Source organism: Falco punctatus, assembly GCF_963210335.1.
Source record: "Falco punctatus genome assembly, chromosome: 13".
NCBI classification, from domain to species: Eukaryota; Metazoa; Chordata; class Aves; order Falconiformes; family Falconidae; genus Falco; species Falco punctatus.
This window is the reverse complement of record NC_137593.1, coordinates 22,828,577-22,855,866: the sequence shown is the minus strand read 5'-3', so window position 1 is coordinate 22,855,866 and position 27,290 is coordinate 22,828,577. Positions and strand designations below refer to the sequence as shown.

Genomic DNA, 27,290 nt, shown 5'->3' with positions numbered 1-27,290 from the left:
GGCACAGCCGCATCTAGACAAGGTTATTAGTAAGGCCAAAGACCAATCTAGTTGGTAAACTGATTTATTTCTTGCTACAAAAGCTGTCCAATTAAAAATACCCGAAACCTACTGCCAAGGCAGTGCTAGTCACTTCAGCTTCCTCAAATCCTGGGCTTTGCTCTGCCTTCAAGCTGTGTAGTGTGTGTCATAAGTATTGAATAATTTGAACAAACAAAGCACCACAGAGGGATGGGTTGTAGGCAAAACTCTAGGGAACGTTCTGTTTGTAGCTCAGGGCAGGCAGCTACTGCTCTCTGTGCTGCGGGACGTAACTTTCTCCTGGTGGAGCTGAACAGAGTGATGTGACAGTCCCAACACTCGCCCAGCTTCCCAGTCATCAAGGGAAAAGGCACGTTTTTAAAGGAAAGCCATTTCCTGCAATAAATATGGACAGCAAAGAGGCAGTGAGAATAGAGTGGTTTTCTGATTCTAATTAGTGCTTCACACCGAGAATACTGTAAGCATAAAACATCTTGCAGAATAAAAATTATCAGGACAACATCAGTCATCAGTTCAAGTAATAAAAAGGCACTTATCTTTTAAAGACAGAAACTAGAAATATAGTTTTTTAATAGAGCTTTTTTCTGGAGAAAATGTAACATTTTCTGCTGTACCAAAGTTTATGTAAGATAAATATGAAGTATTATCAGTTGAACAGAATTAGTTATCACTGAAAGCTTCTATCTCCTTCAGCTGAATCTACTTACCATGAGCAAAGTAACACAGTGATGCACTTGCTTACATTCCAACTCAGTTTAGGGAAAGGGTAGAAATGAAATTACTCTTGGCCTTGATTAATGTTGAAAATATTGATCAAATGGCCTATCTGCCAAAAATGAAAGACTTGTGAGTGTTCTTTGAAGATGAAGTAAGACTCTGCGGGGATGATTCCAATAAGTTGATACCATGAGATTTTTTCCTATGGACACCGTTTGATTGAAAAGGCTTTACTAAAAAAAATATTTTTTTAAAATGTTGTTTTTCTTGTATATAAGCACATCCACATGTACTTGTCTCTGTGTGTGTTAGTTGGTAGAGCTCGTTCAAGGTATAGATTGTCAAGAAAATGCTTGTGGCCACTCAGTTCTGAAGTTAACCATATCTCGGTCCAGTCTCTGATGTAGCCCATGTTAAACTGCTGTGCCATCAGGAAGCTGTCACATCAGCTGGGGAGAACCTGAGGGCAGGAGTCCTGCAGCAGTATTGCCAAAGTGCCATCTGTATGAAGGGGTGAGAGGAGCCAATTTCCGAGGCGCAGTGTCTGCCCGGGTGCTGCGCGTTGTGCAGGCTTTACAGCTCCTGACCAAGCTGCAGCAGTGCGGAGCGGCCGTACTGCGGTCCCTCACCTGGTAAATAGACCTGCCTCAGCCACTTCATTATGACAAATGTTTCACACAGCTAACTTAATAATTGCCGTAAAACATTTTCTTTTTCTCCCCCCTCATTGTCTTTATTTGAACAGTTCTTTCCATCTTCCCTCCCTATTACTGAATTCCTGGTCTCTGTCCTCCTTTGCTGTTTATACTGTTGCTTTCTGCCACCGCTTTCCTGCCTTGTCTGCTCCCTCCTGCTGACACTACTGTGTATCTGTTTTTTATGCTGTGCTGATTCTGTTTCCTTTTCTTGTGCTTGTTGGCCTTATTGCATTAAGCACAATACTGATAGTTTCTTTGTTGACATACACGGGATAAGATATGGCAATACATTATTTCACTGAAATTTTTCCTCAAAGGATTATCCCTCCTGGGTGAAATGATTGTTTCCTCTGTTTCAGATTAACCATGCTAGGAAGGAAATATTTCATGCTTCATTATTACCATTAATCTTCCAAGGTGCCCCTCTGAATGAAAATCCATTGTTTTGTTTAACAGAGAGGGACACCAATACAACTTATCTCTTGTAATTATACTTGTAACAGATGTATCTGTCAGGTTGCCCAGTGTTTGGTAACATAACATCACTGAGTATTACACTGCAATGTAAAACATATTTTCAACCAGGTATGAAGACCTGCAGTTTTTCTGTTAACTCTAATAAAATGTGATGGTACTTAATCTGCTGTAGTGCACAGGGAAATGTATTCACCTTTCAAGATCATTGGATACTTGCCTTAGATGCTATGTCAAGAACACCTAAGGTGATGGAATGTGAATGAAGAGCAGGAAAGGGAGGTGCGGTTCTGCACCCTTCGGAGTTGGTAGCAAAAATCCCCTTTCCTGTGGAGATAGGATCAGGATCATCAAGTGTTACCTTCGGTTCTGCTTTCTCGTTGCTGTTGTGGGTAATGGTGTCCTGCAGTCAGAGAGGCCTTTTCATTTGAGGTGGTAGGAGACTAAATTCTTAATGTTCTTCATGCATCATGTCCCTTCCTGACTCACTGCCTTTAGAAAGCAGCACTTTATGTTCTGTAGCAAAAGAAATATTAATTTGCAGATGCTGCTTGCTCATTTCTTTAGGTACTTCAGTAGTTCTGTAAAAGCTTTGCATGAATTAATATGTAGGATGTGCCAAACTCATTATATTTCTAGATATGATTTATAATTTCATCCTTTTCCATTTTCAACCAAGAATACTCTGGTGTAGGGGAAGACTGTAAAGTAGAGAAGCTTGGGAGGCAATGAGCCAATGTGTTTCATTAGCTGTGTGTGCTGTCCAGTAAGGATTGCACAGTCTTGTCAGTCCTACTGTATCTTCTAGGATTTTGTGTTATTTATTGCCCATAAAGCAAATCAAAGTACTCCTTTGCTGCTGACACAGGCAGGGGGCTTTGAACTAAGTGCTTTGCCTCTTACATCTTCCCTTGTAATAAGTTTTTAGATTTTTAAATGCTTGTACAGGAATTGTCACTTACACTGAGGTTTTACAGTGCTTAGCAATTTTCAAGCCAATCTAAGGATTAATAAATAATAATTATATCCTTCCTTTTGTATTCTGCTCTTTTTCTGTTCTTCTTGCTCCCACATGTACCCATCATGCTCCTACAGTTTCCATGTCAAATATTAATAAGCTCATACATGCTGGAATTAAGTTTGCTTGTACTTAATTTAGTTTCCTATGTATTACAGTATAATTTTTAATTACATGCTATCCCAATACTTCTTTCTTTTCTGTACTCTGCCAACATGCCACTAGCAGTCACTGAAGTCCCTTTTTGCATCACAACCCCTCCTTAGCCTCTGCTCCCTGCCAGCTCCTTAACACTTCCAATTTCCATCAGGATTTTCCTCCTTTTTCTTTCTACCCGTGGAGGGGTCAGATTGGGGAGCACAGGAGTGATGGGTCTCTGCTCTTGTATTATGTGTACAGACCACAGCAGTCCTCGTGCTGGAAAAAGTAGGCAAAAATCTTTGAAATGCTGTGATAAAGCATGTTCAAAGTACACAGAACTTAATCTTCAGACCCTTTTCAGGTAGTCCAAAACAGAGATATTCTAGGGGCTCTTAAAAATGCAGCGATGAGACCATTTTAAAATGAAGAAGTCAAGATGCTTTGTCCAAATCTCATTTTGGTAAAAAAGCTGAACAGTTTTTGTTGGAACTTTCCATGAAGTAGAATTCCAGCAAAACTTTAATCCAGACAGCTAGTGCTTGTGGAGTTATAAATAAATCAGAATGATGTTTTGTAATTGAAGCTGTTTGGTATTCTTATCTATAGGAATTATGTATTCTTTATTAAGAAAAGAAGATTTGTATTCCTATGCAAACATTTTTTTTCCAAAGCTTAGTATTTGCTACCTATTGTGTTACACTTTGGAATCAAAGATTTACACATCTGCAGATTTATCACACTGCTTGAAATGGCTATGATTATTATAAACTGTGAAAAAATTAAACTTGAAAATTACTTTGACAAATTGGTTAGACTCCTGCTTCCTCTGCTCCACACACTCAGACTAATGGATTCTGGTGCTCATGGAGAGCTGACTTTTAACAGTTTTTGTGAATACCTGGTTCATAAGGAACAGTGCATCAATTTTAAATCTCAGCTGGAAACCAAGATGCATATTAGCCATTTTTGTTTCTGATATCAAAAAGATTTTAATCTCTTTCAAGTATCTTTCCTTTCATCTATTTTGAAAGCAGGTTACCTTTTCCAAATCTTCTGAGACAGGCTAGCATTAGTTACTGTGAAAAGGGAAAAATCCCTCTGATTATTTATTTTTATTTTTCAATATATCCAACTCTTCTCTCCAGTAGTGGTCTCATAGCACAAAGCAAAATATTGAGAGCCTTAAGAGAAATAATGATTTCTTATAACAACTACAGGAGCAATTGTCTTTTTTTGAGTTTTAATGGGGGTTAGGATAGAGAATGGATTAGTTAGGACAGAGAATTATCGTTTTGTTAAAGGAGAATAATAATAAAAAAAATCAAAAAATTAAATTCTTTTTTTAAAAGAGGCAAATGCAGGAAAGTAAATCTTTGAGTCTGTAGGATGTTGTTAAGGAAGATGAGGTATCCTGATAGTCAGTCAACAGCCCAACATTGGGAAAAGGGAAGATTATATCTGTTATAAGTCTCCAGTTGTGGTCCCTTTTCCTTTTTGTAAGCAAAACTTCCTATTGATATCAGGGAGTTCTGCCTACAAAATCAAAGCACATCTCTGGATCAGCCTAGTTGTGGGGCTGAGTGATGTGGCATAAGAGATCTCTGTTGGTTGTGAGGAGTTTAGATGTGAAGTGTCCTGGGAGAAAAGAAAGCGTTAAAATGAACCAGATATTCAAAACAGTCATGAAAATGTGCTGTATAAATCTAAATATTAAACTTAGAAGTATGCATAGAAACAATTGTGATGTTCTTGTAATGCTCCCTGATAGACCAGGGCTGCCTTCAACTAATCTGGCATCTAAAATGTGGGGCTTCCCTCTCCAGGTCCAGGATAAATTTTGCTCCATGGGGGCAGGCTGCTCTTGACTCGCCTGGGTGGGGTGCAGCACAGAGACGGCTACAGGGGGATGTGCTCATCCATATGGTGAGCCAACATGCAAACATGTGGGATGGGAACTCTGGATTTGTCTTCTCTTGAGTTCCCAAGAAAAGAGGTAGGGATCACATCCTGGCCTCCCCCTGAGGGTAGGAACTATTATTTTCAGAGGTTCTTAAGAGCTCTTGCTGTGTACTTGTGTAAAGATCAGGTATGCTGTGGCCTGGGCTGGTAAATCCATTGAGGTAAGAACGACATTTTTCTTTTCCAGTGCTTAGCAATTCCTTCTTTTACTATAATGAATTTAGTTTATGCCTGGCTTTGTGAACTTGCTCATACTTTCTCAAGGCAGATATAAGCTTTGACCCTGCCTAAAAGTAGGGGAATACTGCACTCTATCCTACTGAAAAAGAGAAGCCTTGAAGTAGTATTACTAGAGAGTTATTACCTCTTCATAGCATCCAACATATGCTTAGTGCCCACAGATTATGTAGGCAGATTTCATTTGTTCTTTTGCAATCTTCAAATGTAATGTAAGCTCAGAGATGCTCCTCAATTGACCACATTAACTGAAGTGCTGTTTTGTTGCTTGCAAGGGCTGCCAGGGAGAGAGTAAGAAACTAAATTCTCATCTTTGTCACCCAAGGAAAAATACTCAGGTCTTCCTGTGTCAATTGCAGAAAACATTGCCTGAGGATGTAATATGAAGAGAAAAGCGGAAAGTCCCAGCACTGTTGCACAGACTGATATGATAGTCATTGCTCCTCCTGCAGAACACTGTGGTTGCATTTTCCAGCAATGTTTTTAAAATATTCCCCCTTCCCCGCTGCCATTTAAGACAAATGTCATTTCAAGTAAACAATAAGGTCTGGGAATACAAGAAATTCAAGTCTTCTAAAGTTTAGACTCTGTCTGAACTGCATTTATTTCATTTTAATTTGTTCTTCTGAGTAGAATCATCTTCTTTGTTATCCTTGTCATGGTTTAACCCCAGCCAGCAACTAAGCCCCACACAGCCGCTTGCTCACTCCCCCTGTGTCGGGGTGTGGGAGAGAATCGCTGAAGGGTAAAAGTGAGAAAACTTGTGGCTTGAGATGAAGACAGTTTAATAGGGAAAGCAAAAGCTGCACGCACAAGCAAAGCCAAACAAGGAATTAATCCACCACTGCCCATGGGCAGGCGGGTGTTGAGCCATCCCCAGGAAAGCCAGGCTCCATCGCGTGTGACGGGTACTTGGGAAGACCAACACCATCACTCTGAACATCCCCTGCTTCCTTCTTCCCCCGGCTTTATATGCTGAGCAGACATCTCATGGTATGGAATATCCCCGTGGTCAGTGGGGCCAGCTGTCCCGGCTGTGTCCCCTCCCAGCTCCTTGTGTCCCCACTGGTGGGGTGGGGTGAGGAGCAGAAGAGCCCTTGGCTCCGTGTGAGCGCTGCTCAGCAGTGAGGAAAACATCCCCGTTTTATCAACACCGTTCCCAGCACAAATCCAAAACACAGCCCCACACCAGCTACTGGGAAGAAAATTAACTCTATCCTAGCCAAAACCAGCACAATCCTTTTTTTTTTTTTTTCCTTTCCTCCCCCCCATCCCCCAATCACTTGACCAAAGTTTCTTGTCTGTGATGAGCCTCAAGACAGGAATTTCTGTATCACTTGGGGCAAAAAGTCTTTTCAGGCTGTCACACATGGACATTTTATAAATATAGAACCACTGTAAATAAAAGCTGTCAGACTATATTATGCATCCTGCCACTAGCAGTTTAATTATTCTGGGATAACATCATTGTCTTTTTTATTATTTTATTTTTAAGTGGCCAAATGAAGCTTTCCATCTTCTTGCTGCATTTTGTTCAGGTAAGGCCAAGAGAAATCGAGTGCAGAGTAGAGGAACTGACCATTCTGCCTCCTCTTTCAGTAAACCCTGCAGGGATCTCCTCAGGCGCTTCTCACAGTAAAAGACAGGCTGAGAAGATAGTTTCCTCATAAAACAATTTAAGGCTCTGAGGAACATCAGCATGGAAGGTCCTGCCATATAGGAGCTGGACTATAGACCAGAGCTGCTTTCACTGGAAAATGAAGTTGAAGTACTCAGAATAGTTTAGAGCTAAATTTGCACAGGTTTTAGAGCTCTCCATCCACCTTTAGTCACCTACTTCCCTTTATAATCCTGACTTTGGTACCTACATTGTAACTGTTATCAAGAGAAGCTCCCAGGTCACTTGTGCTTCTCACCACGTGCTTCTGCATTACCAAAAAGCCTCTCCCTTCTACGCTTCTGAGAGAAACCCTGTGACATCCTGATGGTACTGCACCCAGGTATTTGATACCAACGATCATGTGCTTTGCTGCTGCTGCCACACGTGGAAGATATTTTCTGTTTCTTGAAGAAGGAAAAGCTACGCAACACCCTGCTTGGAAAGAAAGTGATTTTTGTGCCATGAGAGAAAACTCCCAAGGGTTCAAGGTGAATACTTGCATTACAATTAGAACCTGCAAAGTCTTCCAGACTTCACTTTTCCACACTTAGGTTCCTGGGAAGTGTCACCTGTATACCATGTATTTGACAGGAATACAAATAAATGGAAGAACTACAATGATTCCTCCTTCTCAAGGTAATTTCTAAATAGATTAGTTCAGAAATAGGAAATGGGAAGAAGGGATTTAAATGATTTCATGTAGCTTGGTTTAGGATATTCCTTTGCAATCATCTTACATTTGTAACACCTATATTTTATTCCAAAGAAAATTGACTTCTGGATTATCATATTAACCAAAATTAAAGCAGAGAGGATAAAAACGAGTGCATTATTAATGTGTGCTCATGACATCCCTGCAGCATAAAAGTCTGATATTGCCACATGGACAAGATAATGCAAAATTGAAATCTGTATATAGCTTTTTGTCAAAGCCCTGAATAAAGTGACTCTTTAATTATCAGCACTTCAACTCTTCTAGAATGGCAGATTTGGAGAGCCCAAAATAGCACAAACTTTAAATTAGCTTTTTTTTGGTAATCCTTATATTATCTTTACACTTTTATGGACATAAATTGTGGTATAACAAAATGTAGTATGTTCCATGTCTAGCTATATTTTACCTCTTCTCAGATTTTCTTCATTATCCCATTCATTTAATTTCCTGGTTTGTGTACCTGTGAGGCCACTACATATCTCTGTGGGTACCCAGGAGAGTTATTACTCTGAGGAGGACTGTAGTTTTCACTTTCAATGGGCCTGTGGAGATTACCAGATGCAAATCTATACCTACAAAACACTTGCTGAAAATGGTGTAAATAGCAATCTTTTTTTTTTTTTTCCCCCTCCTGTTGCATTGCATAAAGGCATGATCCATCTTCTGTTTATCAATAGTAGCTCATACTGATTTTAATGGAAACTGTCAATTTTGTGTCAATAGTAGGAAACTGGGCAGAGCTAAAGTAAATGGGCAGCAAACTACGGGGAAAGGGGGGGTGGGCGGGCAGGGAGTAAAACAGCAGCATGAAAGGTACCATCTTTGCTTATGCAGGAGGAGAGAGGGCCCAGCTGGATGAGAGCAAAGCACTGCCCTTGGGTTTTTTTGACCTTTGAGGAAAGCACAGAGCTGAGCTCTGACTCCTGCCTGGGAAGCAGCATGAGCACAGCTGGGCTGCACTTGTTCTTCTCCGGGAAAGCTGGAGTGTATAGTGGTACCCCCCACCCGGGGAAGGGGGAGGCACGGCTGCTTTTCATAGCACCAGTTTCTTCCCCTCTCTGATGGCAAAAAAAAAAAAAAAAAAAAAAAAAAAAGTGACTTTTGCTACCACTGAGGATGTGCTCAACAGAAGGAAGTTATTTTGCCTGCAGTGCTGGCAAGGCTGACACTGCTGTTAGGAAAACTGTGGCAAAATTTGCCTTTTAGAAAACAAACCAACCACAAAGTGCTCAACCAGAAGACCAAACAAAAAACCCCCCAAAAAACCAAAACAAAAAACCAAAACAAAAAACCAAAACAAAAAACAACCCCAAAACCCAGGGAGAGAAAAAGAGGTTGTTCATACTTTGTCTTGTCCACCTACCTACGATGGTTATACAGTAGCAGGTTTACACCATGGTTTTCATCTGTGACACAGGTCTAAACCATATGAATTTGACCGAAAACTCTAGTCCCCAACTTCTATTTAACAGGCTTTCTTATTCACAGACTATGCAGATAATGAATTGCAATGAGGACTAAGAAGTTCATGCTCTTCTTGATGAGTCTGAAAGCTAAGAAGAATGACTAATAAAATAACCAAGCCAGTATCTCTATTTAATACTTAAAAAGGAAAAAAAAAAAAACACTAAAGGAGTAACTGTGGAAACAAATGAAGAAATCACACGGACACCAGGAAATTTCCCTAATGTGAAGTTTCTCCTGATGTCTGTCTTCAAATATTGGGGTTTATTTGAGATATGCTGCTTTTGAAATAGTAGGAAGATTACACCAAATAACTAAATCAGCTTAACATTTTCATGATTGGGAAGCATCTGCACAGAAGTCATGTGCTTTATAGTGATTCATTGACTTTAAGGTCACATAGAATCATTATGATCATTAAGCTGACCTAACAGCTACACTCAGCTTCCAGTAGGCTGTCTTTTGGTTTGGTTTTTTTTTTTTGACATGTAGCTGGGCTCACATTAAAGGTGTTGGCTGTTGACAAATTTGTCAGTTTTCTTGGTAATCTGTTCCAATAAGTAATGAATTATTATTTTTTTAAGCCAAATTTCTAGTGTTAATTTCTAAATTAAATAGCTTCATAATTTACTTATCTTTATTCTACTTAACTGATTCCTGACAACGCATTTGAACAAAATGAATAGATTGAACTTCCTACTTGGTCTGTGCAAAACGTGTTTTTTCAGGTCTCTAGACATCCCTGTAGCTTTTCAATAATCCCTCTGCTTTTTTCCCATGCTTTTTCACTGCATGGACACAAGTACTGAAACTGATATGCTAGAGGCAGCATCACTAGAATATTCCACAGAGATGGTATCTCCCCCTTTACTCCCCTTGCTTGACATGCACCTCTTTGTTCATCAAAGGATCCGTAAGCCATTTCAACCAGAGAATCCTACAGGGAATTCCTACTCATTCTGCTAAAATACACACCATTCCTGTAAGATACTTCTTTCTACAAGAAAGAAATGGTCACTGGTAGTAGGTGGGATGGTTTCCAAGAGGTGCATTCAGGCAAGCGCCCTCCCACTGGTGCAAAGACAGTGTCCAGTGGTGCCTTTCTCCTGTCCTCCAGCTCCTCTGCCTTTTGAGAACAGTTTTGCAGTTTCATAATGATTTTGATGTGTGATCTTATTAGGGTACTGAAACCTTTTATTATTGAAAAATTTTCTGTAAAAAGTTGCTGACACCTTTTTGAAGAGAGACGAACTGAACGGTGAGACTAAAATGTTTGACAAGATGCTTTGAGGTCCTTTAGTAGAAGCTGCTGCCTTAGTATAATTAATAAACAGTATGGTTCAGATTCTTATGCATCCTTAGAGAATCTATGGAAGCAGGCAGGAAAGGCAAGAAATTGATGAGGAGTTTCTTGTAAAATTTCTCCATCTTGGAATGCACAGTTTATTTGCCTTTAGACAATAAGCTGCAACTGGTTCCTTATTAAAATTGTATGAGTAGGCCCTGCCGATACATAATGTCTCTCCAGTCTGCCTGGTGCCTTGACTGTAGTGTGATACTGATTTTTCAGACTGTTTGCTGATTCTTTGTTGGATTTTTGTGAAGACAGTTTAGGTTTCCTCCCTCTTCAAACCAATTTTTGTTCTTGATTTGATCTTTCTTTTTTTTTCCTGACTGATATGACTCAGAATGTAGGCAATATTTTTAATATAAAGATTGTTCAAATGAGAAGAAACGATTGACTTGAATATGACTTTATCTTTTTTAAATAAGTCCCAATGTCATAATCCTTTTTTTTTGGCAGCCTGTGTGCTGACACATGCACATTTTTGCCTCCAGTAATGGAGTAGCATTTACATACATATTTCATATATAGTTTTTCTAATTATTTCTTACTTCTCTTAATTATCAATTTTATATGCCTTGAAATAATTAACTTGTTACATACACAGTAATTAGCTTTGTAAAACATCCATATTCATTGAATTGCAGTATCTTTAAGGGAATGTACTGTTTACAATACAAGCAGTTGTATAAGGAACAAAAGCTTTACAAGTAAGACAGAAGGAGAACAGAACAAAGATATTTCTTACCTGCAATAAGAGTAGTAAACACTGAGCAAACTAGTAAAGCTTTCTCTTAAACTTGGAGAAACTAGTAGATCAGATGAAATACAGAAAAACCACACCAACCCAAAACCTTTTAAGATGGTATATGCCAGGAAAGAACAGTGTATAATACAATGTTTTGTTATAGAAAAGCAAGTAGCCAAGATATCTCTAGGACAAAATAGGACATGGTTATTTCTGAAATATATAGGTGGCTTCCGCAGTGCAGTTGGCTTCGCATCTCCTCTGGCTCCCTGTAGCTGCTGTCCCCACTGTCCGTGGGGAAGGGGAATGGTCCCCGGCACAAGCTGTTCTCTGGATTGTGCCCTTGCAGTCTGGGAAACTATGACTTGGCACAAGCCCACAGGGGGCTGGGGAGCGAGCAGGCAGGCAAATGGTTGACCAGCTGGCCAGTGCCTGAGCTCATTTCCTGAACCTATTTTAATTAGGAGCATATATGATACCGCTGAGACCCAGTACTCACGCAGTGCTGCTTGGTGAGTGCTGCTTACCCTAAGCCTTTGCACCATGAAGTAATGGGTTACAAATGACTTATGACAAAGCCCCTTAAAAAAAGGATAATTCACCACTTTTGTCCAGTCAGCACTCGGACTCTTGCTTTTCATTTGCAGAATGATTTGAATTTAAAACAAAACAAAACAAACAAACAAAAAAAAAAAACCCCAAAAATTATGCACAACAAAACCACAGAAAGTGGTTTTGAAAACTAAGTTTTGGACTATGTTCTGCTTTATTTCACATATGTGATTTAATTCAAACTGGATTAGTGATTTCTCAGCCTCATTGAACTCACTGGAAGTTTTATTCCAAGCCTTTGTATATTAGGCTGTAAGGCAAAACTCAAGTGAGATCACTGGTAGCTGATTCTGTGGGTCTGAAATGAGCACCTTTTTTGCATTCTTTTTTTTTTTTTTTTTTTTTTTTTACTAATAGTGCTGTAATAAATTACCTCTACAGATTAAATATTTGTGTTACAATAAAGCTCTTATTTTATCAGGGCAGTAATAAACAAGCTAGGATGAAATATTGTAGTTTTTATGCTAGTAATTGGAGAGCAAACCCATGATGTTAACTGGGGGAGGGGCACATGGGATTACACTATTAATTTTTCTGTTCCTGTGGTTTTGGGGCACTATGGGAATTAAAATCTAAATGTTGGTGTATCTTCTCATAGGAAAACCAAGTTTTTCCTCAGCAGCCTTACATAATCAATACTTAATGATACAAAATATAATTTATAACATGAAAGCTGTAACTATTGTTTGTATAATCTAACCAGTCTCATTTTATTTCTTGTGTGATAGCCCAGCAAGTTAATCATGCTTCCTCTTCACATCTGAGTTGAAATATAGTATATTCTGCAGTATTTGGAAACTGGCTTCAGTGAAATCAGCATTGCTTCCTGGCAATAACTCCCAATAATGCTAAGATTAGCTCAGAAATCTTCTGTAGAAGTTCCCTTATTATAGTTTTAGAGCTCTCATACCTGCTAACGGTGGATGCACAAAATCTGAGCATATTCTGGTAGTTTTCCTTATAATTTGCACCAGGATTAGCATATTAAAAGATTTACTAGCACCACAGTGGAGGTGTTTATAGATAATTTAGCAGCAATAGCAGAACAGTAACTTTTCCACAGAGTGAAAAAAATGTATTTGAAGACTCTGGCAACATTCAGCATTACAGCTTCTCATATATTTTCTAAACTTAATGTATTGTTACTCTTTTCAGGATCAAATTTTGTAGTTCTTTCTCATGTAAAGCTGTCTGATCTGGCAAGATGATAATAGTTCCAAAATATCCTTACCTCTGATCTCCTTGTCTTCAGTTTTCCTGATTTTTTCTCTCATTTCTTTCTACCTTGCCATTCCCAATAGCTGTCTCATCATGTGCTACTTTATCAGATGCCTTTTTAAGAGGTATGCTAATCTGCAAAAGCACACTGTAAAATTGTTATGACAGGATGCTGTATTTACAAGTTGGTAATTACCTCACGTTCAAGACTAATCATATCCAGTTTTTGTACATAACTTTTTGTCATTGCATGATATGGAGATACTGGAGGATAGAAATATGAACAAAGAAAAATTAAAAGAAAGGAATAAATAACTTCAAGAGTGGGTGAGAAAGGTGCATTTAATTTTCCTTGGAAAGCATTTAGGCACAAACATGCTCCTGGGAAACTGAGTGCACTTGTGAGAACAAGATAGTGTGGTGAGGAGGAAAGGTCTCACGCCGGTTCTCATTTCACAGTGAGCCAGAGTAAGAAGGGAAGAGAGAGCTGATCAGGGAACAGGTAATGGTACCAGCCACAGGAGAATGCTGCAGGATATCTTCTGCTCTCAGAAGTTTCCAGGAAAGTGGTAACGCAGCCAGAATTACAGTCTGGCCCTGCGTCTTGCTTTTTTTTCATGGAGATTACAAAACTATATTGGCCTTATATAGGTCTCTGTTCTGTTAATTAACAATTTTATTGTACATCTGAGAGACCATAGACTGGCAGAACTTCCTAACTCGCTTCCATTTATGCAGAAACATATTGCTATTTCAGATTAATGATGCAGAAGTAGTAATTATGTTTTTATAATGGTTTTTCATGAGATATCAGCTCTCTGTCAAAGAATAATTTGTATGACAAGATACGGATAGAAACAAGATGGTGACTTGCATGTAATTTCTTAAACAAAGGCTAGGGTACTCCTCAGGTTACAGCAACCTCTGCTGTTTTTTACCAAGAGTATCTGTTCATCATTAATTCAGCTTGAGTTTGGTTTTTTTTTTTGTTTTTCCCAAGAGTTTACTTTCTACTGCAAATGCATTGAAAAACATACAGAATCCTTTTACATTTATTCAGGACATAAAAATATATACAATAAATTGGTAGCAGACGACTTGCCTACATCTACCATGCTGATGTTCACTAAGGCAAAATGGGCAAAGCTGGATAACCACTGTAAAAATACTTCTACCGTTATTAATTTGGAATGAAAATTTAATTCAAGCTGACTTTGTTTAACTCCCACAAACATTTGGAAATCAAGTTTTAATCACTGAAAAGTTTACAGAATGTGAACTTCAAATATGCACATTTAAAATGTTCAGGTGCCCGGATAGCGTTTAAGTTATATAGAATGCAGAAATGCTTGTCACCATGGGATTACTAAATTGCTGTGCCAGAGCAAAGATACAAAACCAATTAAATGAATCAGATCAATACTTGACAGCGCATTTTACATCTAGGGTGATGAATGTGCACTATTACTTCGTGTGCATGTAAGGAGAGAAATGTAAGTGCAACCTCTACAACCAAGGAGGTCCTTCTATATGATACCCCTAGAAGTGATACCTCAGGCAAGGTAAACAGGGAGAAGGGCTTATAGACTGTTTTAAGAACTATTATAGAATAGTAAAAAATACCTAGATTTCCTGATAATCAACTTCTATGATTTTAAGATGTTTGAATGAGAGAAAAAACACATAAAATCTTTGTCAGACTGGTGTTTGGTATTGAAGAGAAATATGTGAAATTAGTTACATACCTTTAAATTCTACTTAAATTTTGTATATACTACTAAGGAGTGCTGTGCAATAGGAAGAAGTCTAATGAAAGTATGATACTGAGAACCACACTGTATGTATTTCATGGATCTAACTTCAGTCTTCAGTTTTACCCTAGTCTGGTCCTGTGGGCTGAGCAACAGTTACGAGCTGGAGTGCACTAAGAGTAAATATGGACCACATCTACTGCTTTAATGTGTCTTGACAGGGATTCAGTTCATGTATTCTGCAGTTGCTCCATGGTGTGAACAGAGACTAGTGTGTTGGGACAATTAGCTTTGCTTGGAAAGTGCACCTGAGCTGAACTAAAGTGACAACATATATGCACATTTTAATTCTTGGCTCTCTTTTATCAAAATATTTTGTTTTGTTTTAATGATTTTATTACCTAGTTTGCTGCTGATCCTGCACTTAGAATTAAAGAAAACCTAAAAACCTACAAAAACAACTTATCACAAACTTTTGATGTGCTTAATATGCAATAAAATCACACTTATTTTGATTGATTTAGTAAGGTGGAAACAGCTGAGATATGAAAGCTTGTTTTAATTGTTCTAAACAATCAATCAATCAATTTGCTTGGCATGATGTGATGGAATTTACTTAAACTAAATGACGAGTTTGTGGTGGGGTGTTTTGTCTGAGAACGTTCTGTATCGGTGAGTCCAGATGAAACTGATGAAATCTGTTGGTGGCCAACATCTATCTCCATACTTGTCATCCCCACCCCATAGTACCTCTCAAGCACAGTAATGTCTCAGTCCCTGGAAGGAAAGCAGCTCCTACCTCTGTCAGGTCACAATTCTTTCTGTTGTGACAGAACTTCATAAAATGGGATGCTTTGATGGCTCAGCTGCATTAACTTCCTTTTCCACTTAGCCTTCCTAGAACTCGGTAGAGGTGATGATTCTGGTTAGTCATAGATCAACTTTCCAAAGGTGTCCTCCTGCTGCTTTGGAGGCTCCTGAGGTCTTCCCCATGGTGATAGGAAAAAGTTATGTGGCCCTCTTGGAACAGGGATTGTGAAGTTTGCTTTCTCTTTCACTATGGAATTGTGTTCATCTTGCATTCAGAGCATTCAGAAGACCAGAACCTTTACTGACATTGCAAACCTCCAAACAAAGTAGGGAAACTAATGATGTACTTATTAAAAAAACATTTTGGGAAAAGCAATTATTCCTATTGATTAACAGACAATTTTAACTTGCTCAAAGTACAGACTATTCATTATTGATCCATGGGTATCTGAAACAATTTCACTCTGCTTAATTGTTCTGGTATTTTAATCATATATTTTGCTTTATCTATGAATTGGTAGCTATTACATTCTAGGAGCTTTTAGAGGGTATTAATTTTTTGTGTGACAATAATATTTTTTCATATAATCAGAACTAAATTGCAGCCTTTTGAAACTGTTAAGTTACTAAAACATAAGGGCCACTTTTTCATTGCAAGTGACGGATGAAATGCAAATGCCAGTCATTCGTTGGGCAGCTGCTAAACAGTAGTTGCACACTCTTTATTGGCGATGAGCAATTTCACTGGGAAATTTGCAGTCCTTTCACCAAGATTCTAATGAGATAGCAAGAAAATGCAACTCTGTGAAAAAGCTCTGCTTCTTTTCCTTTTTATTTTGTTAATCCATTTATTATAGTATTTGAGTAATTTAGTGGGCTAATATGTTCATTTTGAATTCATTGCCCAGCACAAGCTTTGCTGAAGTTTACAGTCCTCAAAACAGTCAATTCTCAATTACTTGGAAGACCAACACTCTCCATGAATGTGTAGCAAAATGTAAATTTCCAAACCAGAGCATTTTCACTAATGATATTTTATATATATATATATATATATATTTAATCTAGAGTCCTGTGTTGTGTTGCCAGAAAGTGAGTGGATGAAAAAAACATAGTAAGTCATGTAACTTGACTCAAGCAGCAGGTCAATATCTTTTTCTAGCACTGAAGAGTGTGATAGAGAATGGGACAGAGAGGATGCATTGTATTTCAGTGAAGTATTTATCCAAGTCACTGTCATCTGTTGAGAACGACCATTTAATATGTCATCTAGTGTCAGTCAACAAGGCAGGATAATTTTGGGGGACACTTCAAATCTCAATCACAAAATGCATCTAGAAGAATCCTTTTTGCCTCCTTTGTGATGTTTTGCCCTGAATCACTTCATGTGTGGGAAAAGGTTTCTTGCTCAGGTTGTATTTATATAGTAAAACTTATCATTTGGAAAATTAAGAATCATTACAATAAATGTCACTTTCACAGTGAAAGGATTAGTTCTTCTGGAAGTGAAGTCTTTACAGAGAGCTAAGACGTAAGTGGAATATTGCTATAGCTACGTTTCAGTTATCAAGCAATAGTATGAACACTGCAGATCTGAAGATCTCTGACTAAATTAGTAGCTTATTTGTCCTTGGATGTCTTATAGTTTCCTGTGAGTAAGAAAACTATCTTTTTGTCTAAATCTATACTAAAGGGCCTTTGGAGTTGTTCTAGGATGTGAACTCTTAGGTGATTTTATTTCCTTTAGTTCAGAAAATCAAATGAATAAGGTTATATTTTTAAGAATTCATCTCAGCTCCTGGAATGATGAATCTGCTATCTCTGCCCTGTATATGCGATTCCTTTCTGAAGTCACTCTGGGCCTCTCAAATTAATTTTTTAGAAGGGCTTGACTGCAATTCATTTGTTTGGTTTCAGCTGAATTTTGTTAAAGTTGAAATTCAGAGATTCATGTGGATAGGTATGTGGATACATTTCAGCACTGAATCTCTCTGATGTAATTTTTCCATTATTTATCATCTTTGGACACATTGTATTTCAGTAATAGCTTTTCTGACTTGTTTCCAATCCCGTGTTTTCATTCATCTGTGTGTAATATTGTCACTGTGTTTAAAACCACAAAAATCACCATAGTTTCTCTTCTACATATAAGGGTTCAGTTATTGCAAAGGAAACCGGTACAGTTAGAACAGAAGTCATGACCTGTACAAGCACACAATGTGAGGTGCTGCTGAATATCCAGGTACTTTGATTTCCTGTGAGATACACAAATCATCTGTGTTGGTCTTTCAAGAAATAAAATCCAGATTGCGTTAATTCCCATAACGGGGGAGAAAACCCAAGAGTGCTGTAACTCGCAGCGATCAGGTGGTTCTCCATTTCCAATATGCCTAGAGCTCACTGTCTCTGGATGGCACTCTTTACCTGTGTTCCCACTGAAAAGGTTTGCTCCTGTAAATATCAGAAATATCCTATTAAGTGATCAGCCAAAATGCAAGAGCTCTTGGCAACTCAACTCAAAGAGAATTAAATCTCAAATGGCTACTATCAAGAAATTTGCATTAGAAGAAAACAAAATAGAGCATAAGGTATTATTATTGTAATAAAGAGAAACTAGACATGGAGAAAAAGGTGGGGAATTGTAAAAAACTATCTTAAAAAAAAGAAAGAGGGACAGCTGTTGAAAGTAACTGGTTCAACTTTAGCTTGAGGAGGAAATTTTATAGTGACTGGAAAATCTTTATCTGCATCACCATTTTTTGGTATTCAGTCTGGTATAATAAGCTGGTAATTACACTACAGGAAAGGTGGCAGTTACGAGGATGTTACTAGCCTGTAGCCATTCTAAGCTTTGACTGCATTTTTGGATTAGAATATTCTTTTCCTGCAAAGGTGTGCTTTTTCATTTTGAAGGTTGTGAATTGGTCAAGGGAAGCTGTGCTTAGCCTTTGACAAATAAACGGAAGCTATCTGAATGTTAGTTTAGAATGACTCATGTTTGTTATAAATATGATGGGGAAAGCTCACACATTTTAGGTTTGTTTGCACTAATTTAGAGTCTGACACTTTGTTCTAGAACTTCAGGAAATATTAAGAAAATATCCAGAAACTAGAAGAAGGTAGGAACAGCAAGTGTTGATTAATTGAAAAGTTAATATGGGAAGTGTTGAGGGTGAATAATCTAAACTAAATGTTAATTTAAAAGTTCTAGAATACAGGAAAAGGCATGAGAACTGAAAAAGTTCTGAAAAAAGGCAAAGGGTGTGAAAAACAGATCCTACAGAAATTTTGTTATGCAGTCTGATGGGGCCATAAAGTCCACTCAGGAAAGATAGAAATAGTTTAATTTTTCTCTTCAGTACTGTTCAAAACTTGTCAAATGGCATTTTTAGTTAGGCTTCAAAGGTCGCCTTGTATGTTTATTGTTCTTCCCCCTCCACACATTAAAATAGCCATATTCATGTCCCTACCTGGATTCACATCTCCCCTAAAGTCTATACAAAGCTGAAAGGAGAATATAATGAATTAACATGGGCTACAAACCTAGCAACAGGGTACCGATCTACACCTCTAACTTTACCATGCTGATTGCTTTGAAGGCAGGCAATATGAGAAAGAAATGTTAGGAAGAAGAAATAAACACTTTGAAGAGGTAAAGGATTTGTCTACTATGCCTTCAGGTGATGGCATTTGTTTCCAAGAACTAATACTGTTCTGGTGGCATGTTGATCTTATTTCCTCTGAATATTGGAAGTTATCTAAAGTGCTATCATCCAAGTGCAGCAAGCATGATGTCCATCTCATGAAGGGCTGACACGGTGATCCAGACGACTAAGTTTTTGCCTGAGTATAGACAAAATGGTCACAAAGAAAGGCTCTAGTTGAGCAGCTTGTACAGAAGCACCAATTTCATGATCTAATAATCTGAAGAGAGCATTATACCCCTGTGCTAGGCACCGTACATTAACTTTTCATCTTCTGTTTGATGCAAGCCACAGTGTGGGTGCTGATCTATTACCGTTCTAGTGGGGCAATAATACTGTGCTATCTCACGTGCTGATTTAGGGGCTGTGGCCCACTGTGGCAGCTTTGATCATTCCGTATCTTACCAGTGGCCGAATAAAAATTGGTTTATTGCTTCTGGGGCTCAATTGCTAATGCAGAATAGGAGAGATGAAAAGGGTAGTTACCTTTTTAATAGCAAGAATAACACTGTGAATACTCTCACAAAAGAAATAGGGGAGAATCCTAGGTATGTTGAAATCATGTTTTTATGATTAACCTTTTCTGTTGAAATCTTTCTCAAAAGAATAAAATAAGGGTGGGGCACCAAAGGGAAAACATAGCAGCTTACCTGAAAACAACATCCAACAGTGTAAATGTAAATGTAAGATTGCATTGCCTATCCTTTTAGAAGAGGAAGTAATAGATAGTGAATGGATGTGGGAAGCTTCAACTGTAGTTATGCTGGAGGTATCAATCTCTCTAGCTAGCAAACCAGAATAGGGGCTTACACCTAGTGGTTTTGACACCTTTGGCAAAAGGCATTGAAAACTAATTCAAGGACCAACTTCACAAAATAAAAAAAAAATATTTATTAACTGTTTCCTGTTTAAGTTTGTTGAAATTACGTCTTGGCTGTAGGCAAAATACTTATTTGCTGTTCCATGTGTTAATTTTTAATTTTAACTGTATCTTTCCCAATTTAGATCCAATGTCAAGGTTGAAACCCTGTGCTACATTCATTAAAAATTTGCAAAAGATTTGCTAATTTCCTTGTACTCTGCTGATAATCTCATTAATACTACGAAAAAAATACATGATCTCTGCTTCCCAACACTGATTTAATTACGTAAAATAATGGCTTAAATGAAAGATCCAAAGCAGATAACATGAAAGAAGGGTAACAGGACTTTGTAATTCATCTCACCACTGAAGATGAAAAGGCAAACATCTAGCAGGTGTAATCTCATTGGTAAATGTTAAAATTGAATGAAAATAAGATTCTTATGCTAAGGAAAAAAATAAAAATAGTAATACAGACTTAAGCACTCCACTGTGGATTCCATCAGTTGCTTACCTGACTAGCATTGCTTTCTTATCTTTTTAGAGATTCTATACACTGTTGTGCATGAAATCATTGTGTCTGTGAACATGGAAAAGTACAATCTCCAACTAAAATTTTTTGGGGAAATTAAGTAGGTGGTATCTAATCAGTCAGGATGGAATTTAGGTAGAAGATCCCTACTCTTGCAAAAAATACTGCAGGATTGTTAGAGAGAATGTGCTGTCAAGACTTGTTATTACCTAATTCCAAAGTGCATCCAGAACCACTACCGTAAATAGGATGTTAGCTCAGATGTGAGTCATATCTCCTACTAAACTACCATCGTCATTTTCTGCCAGACACAAGTCTTTTATACAGGTGTCCATTAAAAGGCTACTTTGATGTGATTAAGTGAGGTTAACTTAACATGTAACATGATTTTATTTAGTGATCCCTCATTATAAAAAACAAACAAGGTTCATAATACTTTTAGAACAAATTCTGCTTTTGAAATAAGAATTAAAAGCATGTTCCTCTTGTGGAGCCCAAAATAAGATCGATGTCCCTTGCAATTTAAGAGCATGACAAAAGCAGTGAGTTTAAAATCAGAGGGTTTCAGTGTTAAGGCTTTAAATATCAGAGCTGAGGAACTATTTGCACGTTTTCCATTATACTGATTAGAAAAGGTAGGGTTACATATACTTCCAGAGTTCCAATCTGCATTCTTAAATAGGAATTACAATGGTATAAACAAATTATAAGGGACAATGCAATAGACTGTCAGCAGTATTAATTGCCAACATTATAGCTACTGGGCTTCAGCTGGGTTTTTAATGTTATTTAAACAAATATGGTTCTTTCCCCACCCTTCCATGTGATTCTTCCTGCTGCAAAAGAACCTTTTCTTTAAAAAACTTCCTGATGATTACAGAATACATGTATTTATTATTCAGATGGTTCATTTATTAAGAATAAATAATTTATTTTCCTCTATTTAATTAACACATTAGCAGTTGCAGCCTATACAGAAAGTAATATTTGTATTTATACTCATTTCTCAGGCTGTTTGTTCTATTCTACTTGATGGCCACCCTACCGATTTATGAAAAGCTCCTAGCATGAATAAGGCTCTAGAGAGACTCTAGAGAAATGCTTGCAACCTTCTAGAGAGGCAATGAAACCTGTGGTAGCAGCAGTGAAACGCTACATCATTCCGTTCAGGTCCTCTAACGTTCAAGGCAAGTTTTAACCCAGGGAGCAAAAGAGCCAATAATGAGGAAAGCCCTAGGCCTGGTTCGAACTTGCTGTAAAGAAACATAAATTACATCAGTGTTGTTGCTGCTGCATTTGGCACACATAAAAACCATTACTTTATATGACTAGCAAAAACAAATTTTACTTCCATTCTATTGAAAAAATGGATGCTTATTTCTCTACCCTGTGATTGCAATACCAGACTTTTATGTATCATGCTCTGGAATGCTATCTTTTAAATTTATTTTTATCCTTAAAATGGCATATATGCTGCCTTCCCTTTTGTTTTCCCAACAGGGAAACATATTGTCGTTTTCTTTGGTAATATGTAAATGCTTCTACATGTAATCAAATCTAGATTCCTGTGGCTTATTTATTTAGCTATTTTTAACTGTACATTACGTTTAACATTGTTTGAATCATGGCTTTAGCACCCAATTGGATTATGTGCTTCCCATTTCTGGTGTTACAGAAAAATGCCCTAAAATAAAGCAGTGAAGAACAGTGAACCTTAGACCCTGATCCTATAACAAATGCTATAATGGGATTTGCTATAGGATCTGATTTATGTATATTTATGTCCTGAAATCTTTTGGATGTATGACAAAGTGAATTTTATAATGTTGAAAAATAATCTTGCGTTATGATTTCCTTTATTTTTGAAGGTTAAGTTGTTTTTCAGCTAATGGAGTCTAATACTCTTAATGGTAGAGTAATACCACTTTGTACCTGAATATTACTGCTAAACTCTCTCTTCTTTGTTACTTAGAAAAACTAATATTTGCTGTGATATTAATAGCTTTTATTCAGAAATCATGATAATTACAACTCCCAGCTAAATATCCTGATGTTTCATTAGGTAGGCTTGACCATGACCTTGGAGCTACCCAGGTTTCTTCGGCAAACTTTGCCAGGGTTAAATCCTGTCCTTCAGCAGTATCTGGAATCCACACTGGGGAAATTATGATAAAAATAATCTTTACATCTCTAGACTCAAATGGATCTTTCTGATTGACTGCCTCTGATGCTAGGTCCGTGTCAATAATTCACAGTGAATGCATGGCTGTGACCTTTTCCCCCTTGTTTTAGAATTTCTATTTTACAAGACCAATAAAACATGTCAGAACAAAGTGGTGGTTCTAGACATGTGAATGGATGGATCTCAGGTCAGAGACAATCCTTCAGCCATGTCCTGTTTGGACTAAATAATACATTTCCCTAATGTAATTGTTCTGTCAAAAATGTATATAAGCAAAAACTGAAACATACACTCCTTCAATTACACAATGATTAGAGAGAAAGAGTAAGACGGGTAAAGGGTTTTCAGTGTGCTTTCTTAAACCCTGGTAAAGGCTGTAGAAGTCAATGGACACACCTGACTGCAAATCAGTATAAAATATAGGTCTTAATGGCAATTATTTACTTTAAATTTCTGCATAGTGCCAGGTCACCATTATTGTTTGCAAATATTTCTATCCATCTACATCCATCACCTGTATAAGACACCACCAGAAGACTGTAGAACACCCAGGCTGTCACGTCAATAAACAAATACAATCAGGTAAAAAGGAGAACAGCTTTTGATTAAGGTACCAGAGCTAAAATTAATTTCTGAGTCTGACACCAATATAGTGCTATCTGTCGGTGAAGTCTCTTCATCTGTTGTACTTTAGCTCCTTGTCTGTGGAATGGGGTAACATTTGTCCTTTTCCATTTCTGTTATCAGTCTTATTTATTTAGACTATAAATTGGCTGAGAAGACAGATGTGTCTTCCTATACAGCATCTCACTTGCAAACCTGCTTTTTACGTACCACCACCAAATCAGTTGATTATGAATTGTTAATAATAGGCTAATACTCACAAAGCAATATTTTCCAGTTCTAGCTTTCTCAAATACTTGCTAGATCGTTGTATGAAAACACCCTCCTCTGAATTATGTTTCTGTGTTTATATATACACTGTTTCAATGTGTTAGTCCATAGGTCGTATTTCTAACCTTTCAGAAAGTGGGATGTTGCATTATGGACTTCTGTTGCTGCTTGCCACATATATTTTTTTTCTTACTTAGCAAACAAAAATCCTATAGATTTAAAAGTTCCTTCTATGCCTTTGCAGTCTTTGTCAGTCTGACTGTTCTAAATGTCGACAATTTTGCCCAGGACCATATGGATTTAATGTAATTCCCATTCACGTTGGTAGTTAAAGCTCTCTGCACTATATTTAATACTTGCCTCTGGTGATGGATGCTTGGGCACTCAGCACAGCAGTGCATCTTTAAAAAAAAATCAGTTGCAGTGTACACAGCTGGTTTCACAAGGCAGGTAGTGGCGTGCTCCCAGCTGGGTATCGGGAAGCGTGGTCGAGCCTTGTCTCACATACTGAAAGTGCTTTTGAGCCGTTTGCAGGAAGCCTTTACTGTGCATACACAGCAAACATGGTTTCGGAACATTTTACACTCTGGGGATGGAGGGGTTTCCTCCTGACTAACAGCAGTGACTTATAATAGCTGAATTCTTCGTCAAAAAATCTTCTGTAGGAAGATGAGAAACAACTGGATGCTGGCCAAAAAAAATTAAATAAATAAATAATATATAATTTTCTGTGCATAGTTGTCTGGTATGCAAAATTATTTTACTGCTGATTTTCCATAATTTTCCTGTACGCCTGTTCCATTCCAGCTCACAATAGAGATTATAGGAAAGGAGATTCCCTAACTAATTAGATGAGCAACCAAAAAAAAGCATTAGAAGTTTGTCCCAACAGATATAACTTGAATTTTTTATTTGTCTGGATAAAGTAAAACAGTAAATGTGTATTTGCAGCCTCCTCCTTTAGCAGAGTAAGTGTTACATCTTAGGTTTGGAAAAGGGCTCGGGTTCTCGTCTGTGTCCCATCCTACATTTTCTGTGCTTGTGGTCAGAAGGAGGGAATCTTGCATATTCCATCTACTCAAAGTGATTTATTTGCTCAATGAATCACGCTTCTAGCAGTACATAAAGAAAGATAATGGAAAGGAATAATGGTAAAAAAGCCAAATCCAAATGATTTTACCCCATGACTGTGATGTCTTGTGTTAAGTGTTGCATGGGGTTGTGTGGGATGGGCCCCGGTCTTGCTCTTTGGCACCCAGTATTCGACTCATACTGGTCCCGTTGCCTTAGAGCTCTCTGTCACGATGACAACCCTCACAAAGTGAGGTGATAAACAAGCGTACGCTGGAGTTGCCACTCTGTTGCGAGTCCTTGCTTTCCAGGGTGAGGTGGCTTTGACAAGTAATTTATGGGAGAGTACGAGTAAGAGAAGAGCTGAAGCAGGGAGGGGACTTGGCGGGGCATGGACTACCCTAAGCCCCCCGGCAATGCTTCCTCGTGCCGCTAAGCTCTCCCAGCAAAGCATAGTCCGTACTTTGCAGTGACTGTCCTCACGTTCACTGGTGCTCCCCTCCCAGGGCACCTCAGATGTCTGCAGCCCTGACTCCGTGCCCCACCTGGGCATCGTTCCGAGCCCACCGCAGCTTCTCGGCCTTCCCAGCCCCATCCCTGTCCCCGCCGCCCCGGCCCAGCGCCGCCGGCGTGGGCTCCGTCCCTAAGGTTTGAAGTCTCGTCCATTGCTCGTCCGTTTCACCGCTTTAGCAAAACCTTTGCCGTTTGTCCTCCAGCAGAATCCTTTCGCGTTCCCACCCTGGGCTTCCTTCCCACCTCGGGTTCCCAAGGTCTCCTATTTGTCCTCCACACTTACAGACCTGCCACTGCCACTTCCCCTCCCCCGGCCTGCTCCCTCCCGCCGGCCCCACCTCCGTGCCTTCTTGCCCGGTGCCCTTCCCTCCATCCCCGAGCCTCCTGCCCTGCCCTTCCCTTCCCCTCCGTCCCCGCCCTGGCCGCCCCCCGCCCCTCCCCCCCCGGGGGGCCCCCGCCGCGGGGCACGGAGACACCTGCACACGCAGGTGCGCGGGGCTGTCCCGCCTCCTCCCCCCGCTCCACGGCCCGGCCCGGCGGTGGCGCTGCCCCCCCCGGTGGCGCCCGGAGCCCCCCGCCTCCGCTCATGAATATTCACGCCTCCCCTCCCCGTGACGTCGCCGCGGTCCCGGGGCGGGAGCCGGAGCCGCCCCGGTGCCGGCAGTCCGGGCGAATGAGGCAGCGGCGGCGGCGGCAGCCTCCGCCCGCCTGGCCCCGCAGACAGCCGCCGCCGGGAGCCGCCGCGCAGGGCGGCGTGTCGCTCGGGGAGAGCCGGCGCCGCGGCGGGGATGCGGCGGCGCTGCTGCCGGGGGCCGGCGGCGCTGGTGCTGCTGGGGCTGGGGCTGGGCAGCCTGCTCGCCGCCAAAGGCAGGTAGCGCGGCCGGGGGCCCCGGGGGGAGCGGGAGCGCCGTGGCGGGGGTGCCGCTGCCCGCCAGCCTGCGGACGGCGCCCCGGTGCTCGGGGGGCGCGGCGGGGGGCGCGGTCCCCTCTCGGGGGGCGGCGGGGCCGCGGCCGGGTGGCTGCGGTCGGGGCGCTCCCTCGGCGGGCGTGCAACTCGGTGCCGCTACTTTTCGGGGCGCGGCGGGAGGGGGGCGCCGGTGGCGGCCGGGCGGAGCGGGAGGTGCCGCTCCCGGGGCTGCGGAGCCGCTCTGGCGCGGCTGGAAGCGGCGGATCGCGCGTCGGTCGGGGTCTGCCGCTTCTAGGGAACGGTCGGCAAGGGCTGAGGGGAGGGCGGCGGGGACCGGCAAGTTCTTCTGGGGGCCGCGCAGCAGGTGCCCCGGAGCATCCCTGGGCCGCTGCCCGCTCCCCGGCGGGCCAGCATTTGCCGCCCTCCGGCCGTGCTCTCCCGCCATGTCCCCCGGCGCTGGTGCTTGCAGGTCTGGGCTGACTTCTGAGCCCCAAGTTTTCCAAACAGCTCCGAGAACTCTGTCTCCGTTGAGTTTCTATTATTTAAAAGCGCGTCTAATCTTTTTACTTCTATACGTGGCTCTACTTTTTCTTTTATTGTGCATGCGTGTGAGAGAGAAGGGAAAACTTCAGTGTCTGGTGTTGGTTTTCTTAAAAAAAAAACACCCGACTGCATGAGTCCTGCCTTGGAGAGGAAACCGATTCCAGCAAATGTTGCCTTAACTTTCTCCGGACTGACCTGTGAGTAGCAGAAAGTACCTCTAGGAAACGAATTGCTGCTTCTGTTACTACCCCAACCCATACCTTGGGGTCCTGGCGGGATGCACTGTTCTCTAGGCAGATTAACTGTGGGATATAACAAATAACATGAAACGTTTTGATGGAGGGGAATAATTTTCCTCCTGCTTACTTTCTTATGTATTTGCAGGTGATTCTCTCCTTTGTACAGGTCTTTTCTGTAGACAAGCATGAGTTATCGGTTCGTGGTTGGTGTCTTTCCAAATGCTGCAGGAGTTC

At 40.1% G+C, this 27,290-nt stretch overlaps 1 protein-coding gene across 1 annotated transcript in view; it reads left to right on the top strand.

The window, feature by feature from the left end:
• Nucleotides 1-915: 915 nt before the first annotated feature.
• Nucleotides 916-27,290, top strand: part of CLSTN2 (calsyntenin 2) — a 416,233-nt gene continuing 389,858 nt past the window's right edge. Inside the window, exon 1 of the mRNA XM_080410323.1 lies at nt 916-26,234. Within this exon, the coding sequence (XP_080266449.1) occupies nt 26,156-26,234 (79 nt within the window). The 5' untranslated portion in view covers nt 916-26,155. The remainder of the gene's footprint in view (nt 26,235-27,290) is intronic.